Source organism: Microchirus variegatus, assembly GCF_963457635.1.
Source record: "Microchirus variegatus genome assembly, chromosome: 20".
In the NCBI taxonomy this organism is placed as follows: Eukaryota; Metazoa; Chordata; class Actinopteri; order Pleuronectiformes; family Soleidae; genus Microchirus; species Microchirus variegatus.
In genome coordinates, this window is record NC_139821.1 from 14,325,945 (window position 1) to 14,331,928 (window position 5,984).

General features: G+C 41.3%; 1 protein-coding gene across 1 annotated transcript; it reads left to right on the top strand.

The window, feature by feature from the left end:
• Positions 1–927: 927 nt before the first annotated feature.
• On the top strand, positions 928–4,765 carry phlda1 (pleckstrin homology-like domain, family A, member 1; the record flags this gene model as incomplete). Its single annotated transcript, XM_083907202.1, has 2 exons — positions 928–1,461; positions 2,843–4,765. One exon carries the CDS (start codon positions 928–930, stop codon positions 1,420–1,422), a length of 495 nt encoding a protein of 164 aa, XP_083763328.1. The 3' UTR covers positions 1,423–1,461; positions 2,843–4,765.
• Positions 4,766–5,984: the final 1,219 nt, after the last annotated feature.

The following is a 5,984-nucleotide window of genomic DNA, read 5'->3' on the forward strand; positions in this document are numbered from 1 at the left end:
TCCTGAATAAATTGGGTAAACATCAAATAAGACGTGGTGTGTTCATTTTTTCTGACCATATTGGATGCTGACATAAAAGCTTTGAGCCAGCAGAGGGCGCCAACAGTGGCGTTAAGAAAAAATAGGTCCATAGGGAATGAGGTTTTCAAAAGTTTTACTCACGACCACATTAAATAGTAGTTAAACACATGAGAGCTGTTAGTTATGCTAAGATGAGCCGAACTAAAACACTATAGCAGCTAATCATAACGTCATTAAAATAAAGATGTCGATAAATTCAAGATAAGGAGTTCTGTAATCAGGTGTTTGTCTAGAGCCGATCAATCGATTATTAATCAATGATTAAATTAATCGGCAACTATTTTGATAATCGGTTTGATGCTTTTTTTCATGATTAAAACCAGATTTCTGATTGTTTCAGCTTCTTAAATGTGAATATTTTCTTAGTCTTTGCTCCACATAAACAAAGATCATTAAAACTGAATCATTTTTGTTTGTGGACAAAATGACATTCAAGAACATTTCAAACACTGATCAATGTTTTTTTTTTTTTTACATTTTCTGACATTTTATGGACCAACCGATTCATCGAAATCGAAAATAATCGACAGATTAATCGATTACGAAAATAATAATTAGTTGCAGCTCTGTGTGTCTTTTAATAACTTAAAGGAAAGTCAGTATTAAGCACTCTAATGAATTATAACCAACCATTGGTTATTAGCAGACTGTTACTGCTGTCATCGTGGGGGGGGTGCACCACTCCAGACCCCGCCCCCTTTCAAACACCCCACACACACTGTAACAGCAGCCAGTCAGCCTCATCTCAGCCTCATCTCCACCTCCGTCTCCACTCACCACCGCAGTCACAGCAGCAGCATCTCATGCCTTCACCCGCCGTGTAGTGCATCAGTGGTGGAGGTGAAGATGCTGGAGAACGGGAGGAAGGTGTTCAAAGAAGGTCTGCTGGAGAAGCGCAGTGACGGTCTGCTGCAGCTCTGGAAGAAGAAGCACTGCGTCCTGACCGAGGACGCCGTGCTGCTGCTGCCGCCCAAGCAGCACGACCACCCGCAGCAGCACCATCACCACCACCACCACCAACACCATCACCACCACCACGGTGGAGGAGGAGGAGACACGGGCAAAGTCAAAGAGCTCCACTTCGCCAACATGAAGACCGTGGACTGCGTGGAGCGTAAAGGCAAGTACGTCTATTTCACGGTGGTCATGACGGAGGGCAAGGAGATCGACTTCAGGTGTCCGCAGGACGAGGGCTGGAACGCGGAGATCACCTTGCAGATGGTCCAGTACAAGAACCGGCAGGCGATCCTGGCGGTCAAGTCCACCCGGCAGAAGCAGCAGCTGCTCGTGGTGCAGATGCCCAACCAGAAGACCATCCGCTGCACGCCCAACGTCGCGTGACCTGCGGTCAATCCCGCGGACAATGGTGCGCCTTTAGCGGTAAGATGGCATCAAGAGAAAGAGGCGGGGCTCCCCAGGGACCCCGGCGTTTTTAAAAAAGAAATTGGTTGTGGTTTATTGCTGGATATTGATATCATGAGTGAGGTTCTAGTTCTTCCTCGCAGATCAAACAATGAGCGAACGTTTCTCCTCGAAGGAAACAGGATTTCACAAAATGTGGATTTATTTTGGCGGAGAGAAAAGTTTTGTGAGCCCCTGCACATGGTTATGTGTCCCCTTCATGGAGGTGAAAATGTGTTGGATGGATTACCAGGCAGGTCTGATATTACATTACATACACTCAATGCTATACTCTGAATCCAAAACATATCCTTTACGCGTCGAGACGCTTGGATTTAATTACGCACGGCGCCTAATGAGCCTAATTTACCTCCGTGTGTATTTACGTCCTTTTAGAATCGCTTCAAATCTGCACCACATGCATATAGAGATGCTCTGATCTGTTTAAGGTCCTAACGTCATAGAGGCTCCAATCCATATTATGCGTAAAGACGCACAGACTGCGCGTAAAAATCAAAGGGAGTGTGGAGAATCAATGTATTTCGGCCAGACACTTTTTTCCAAAGTGTCCTCAGCCTCAAACAAAAGCACGTCCTCGGCTCCTGGACCAATGTGGTGTGGAGTGAAATGTGCAGCAACAGATGTCCACGCACGTGGCTTTCTGAGGCACATGGTGATTGATGATGAAGTGTGGTTTTAACCCAGCACACATTTAAACTGATTATTCAGCCATTCTACTATACTGTAATAACACAGGGGGAGTGCAACATCCTGTCCCACCACCTTTCACTGCTCCCAAAAGGCTTTTACAGTTGAAAAGGACTAAAATATGTTTAAGCTCAAATCATATTTGCTCTCAACACCAGTAGATTGTGACACTGGGATGTGGGAGTCATAGCAACGTTTGGCTAATTAAAGCACAGTGTGTAACTTGGAAATATAAACAATTGTCTATTGCGTTTAAAACCACTGTCAAAGCTGGTGTTTAGATCTCGTGTCACGCGGTGACATCGCCGCCAGTAAAGAGAAACAATTTGGAACGTTGTCCACAAAATGTTTTAGTCGTAAATTCTGCTGCTCATAATCTTTTAAACACCTTAGCACACTGCAGCTTTAGCGATCAATAGGAGGAAGTGCAACCTAAATTTGATCTCCTACGTATATATATATATCCTCTTTAGGATTTGAAGATAAAGTGAGGTGTCGTCCGGGTACATAGTCGTTTAAACGTATATGAGCCAGACCTTATTGGAATAAGTAACTGAAAGTCTCCTTATGTAAAGTCCATGTTTCAAACGACTATAGATTTCCTGTGTCAGGTCCATCAGTCTGCAGCCTCTCTAATCGATTGCCTCCACAGGTTAATTGGACACTCGGCTGGAAGACGAATATTGACCTGAGCCTCATCTCCCTCTGCCGCTTCACCTTCAAGCTCCACCCGTCCAGGAGAAAACCCTCTTCCATGTGGTGTTTTCCAAAGAGCAGAGCCCCGTCCCCCCTTTTCAACTCACGGACTTGATTCACAAAAGACTGATGGACAAAAAGCATGTGAGAAGACTACTGTGCACCATGGTGCGATGGGTTTATCCCTTATTTATTAGTTGTGTATATATCTTTTCTATGAAATAATGTTATATTATTGATTGTTCAGTGTGCTTGTTGCTAAAGAGGAATGAGACGCTCCACACGCCGTTATCTTAGGGTGGTTGCAGTAGGGTAGTCGGGTCAGTTCATCATCGGTATCATGTCTCATTGTCCGTGTTTTTTCTTTCATTTTTCAACTGAACCAAAGAATCATTTCATTACACGTGTGGCTCTTGTGCAGAGTTCCACCTCAGAATATACTCAACACAAGTACTGTGTATGATGAGATACCTGCTGGACATGCTGGCTACACATGATTTCTGTGAAATGCTTGGTTAATTAATAACAACAAGTGCATCTTTGTCATTGTTGTACAACATCATCATTTCCATTATCGTCGCGTTCATGGATAGAAAAACTATCTCTTGCTTTTTCGCGAGTCTTAAATCTGAGTGAGAGAGAAAAGTTAGCATCAGTGTTTTGTTTTTTAAATTATTATTATGATTATTATTGTATTGACTGTTTACATGAACAGCGTTGCTCCTAAGATGCTTTTTTGGAAAAGAAACACCAGAGTGAAACTCCAAAATAAAAGGAGTCTAAATGAAACCAAACCACAAAACTAATAAGAAAAGTAGCTTGACTTTTTTGGGGGTTTTTGGTCAAAACAGGAGAAGTTATCATGGCATAATAGCATTTATTTTATAAATCTCAAGTTCCTGTATAAAGTTGTGAAAACATATTTTGTTGTGGTAATCCCTGGTGGAGCGAGATACAGATGCGTCACATATTCCACAAAATCCCAAAGCACATTAAAACACATTAAAGGCTGTTTTTCTCTGACTCTAATATACTTCCTGCAGATTTTTGTTGCCACACAAACACAAAAACAAATCTTCTATGATATTTAATTGGACCCAAAGGCATAACTAGTGCTATTAGAGAGCCATTTCAAGTTGCTGTTGTGAAAATGTACACATTATTTTATCTCCCTGTCTTTTGAAACCATTGTGCACAGGGGAATAAAAAAAATATCTATTTTGGGCAAGTGTGTTTCATGAAACTTGTAGCTGTAATAATTGCCACTAACCCGTAACATTTTCTCAAATCCCAGCCCAATTCTGGGGAAAATCAACTTCAATATACTGCTGATCACTCAAATCACTGTGTATTATATTTCCTATCAAATGTGTTGGCTACAAAATGTCAAGAGTTGAAATGTTTTGTATACAAAATAAATTGTAACATGACAGACAGTAATTGCCATACATTTGCATTGAATCTTGTCTTGCCAAGTGAAACCTTTGACTGCTGCTGTAAAATGTTCGTTAACATGTCGCTGTGATCTGACAGTTAAACATTTTGAAGAGACAGATTATGTTTCATGGTAAAACACCTGAGTAAATCATGTGATTGTTGTCTGAAGGTGGTGTTCATCCACAGCACAGGGTTAGTGGGATGTGACGGACAACAGTGTTGTACATGTCATGGTGGTGTGTGTGTGTGTGTGTGTGTATGTTGTTTCCTGTTTGCTTTCCTCTGCTGTCAGTGTATCACGGCCCAGCCAACACATGCCTCTGTGCTGCGGTCATCTCACACACACACACCCTGTATCCACAGCAACTGATGTGATGCTTCTCTGACATACCTTTGTGTTGCCATCATTACGCCGCAGTTAGCGCTTTCACCCTTTGTAGTCACTGCCAAATTTCTTATTTCAACATGAGATCTATTTTCATACCTTGAAAAGATACAGTACATTCCATTAAAAAAAAAAAAAACTTAGCATGGTCTCTTTGTGTGTTTTTGTCCTCCATCTTTGTACATGCATTATGTATATGTCAGAACCCTGTGGTTTAGTGGGGCGGGGGGTCACTGAAATGACCTGATTAACTGGCTGCTGCTCTGCTTTCAAACCACTGAACCTTTCACCCTCTAGTTTCCTGGTCTAAAAGTAGAGTCCGTGTGGAGAATTGGGTTTCACTGCCAGTTGTTGCCGCTCAGATAAACTGTCAGTATGTAATGTCAAAAGCACACGTGGCCCTGGACACCAGGCTGTCTGAAGCCAAGCTAATTCAATTAGGTGCATGAGGGCATCCTTTTTGACTCATGAAGGGCTCACTGTTGCTGGAGAGGAATATTAAAGTCTGAGCCACAGTCACGTCCTAAACCTCAAAAAAAAGTATCCATATTGAAAATAGATTTATTTTTTAGATATATGACAAATGTTCTTCACTGAAAAATGTCCTTGAATGATAGTGCTAATCAGAGATCTTTGCCAAATAGCTGCCATATGTGGCAACTTCGTGATAACAAGTCTAATGTAATAGCACACACATTTGAAAGCAGTCATATCTTCAGCAAACTGACTGCAGCAAAGGTCTATTTAGGGTTAGCAAACATAGAGTCCATGAGCTGCTGCTACTATCAGGCCAAATGAGGCTACAGCAGCAGCATGTTGTTACAGAACAACAGTTCTTTCAAGGAGATTTGACCGGAAATCTACGACTGACTGTAGGTTTAAAAGGACAGTTCATGTAGTCAGTCCTAACTTCATCATGCCCTAAGACATACTTACCCTCACTGAACACTGCTGTACACAGACATGGGGACAAACACAAAAGTAAATATAACTATCCTAAAGGGGTATATCCGTGAACTTGTCCAATCCTCAACTTTCCAATATACCCAAAGTATACGCACTCGCACCTGCCACTAACTGTTTTAATTAATTATGAATAAATTCAACAAAATAACTGTTAAATATTATGATATAATGCTGACTACACTTTATACATGTTCAAAGTATCCATATAAACTCCATATTGAACACAGAATACCTGAACTCATCAATTTCTCTCTAGTTTTTAATAAAACTAGTTAACCTATTATACCTTGTTAAATATTATGAATATTAA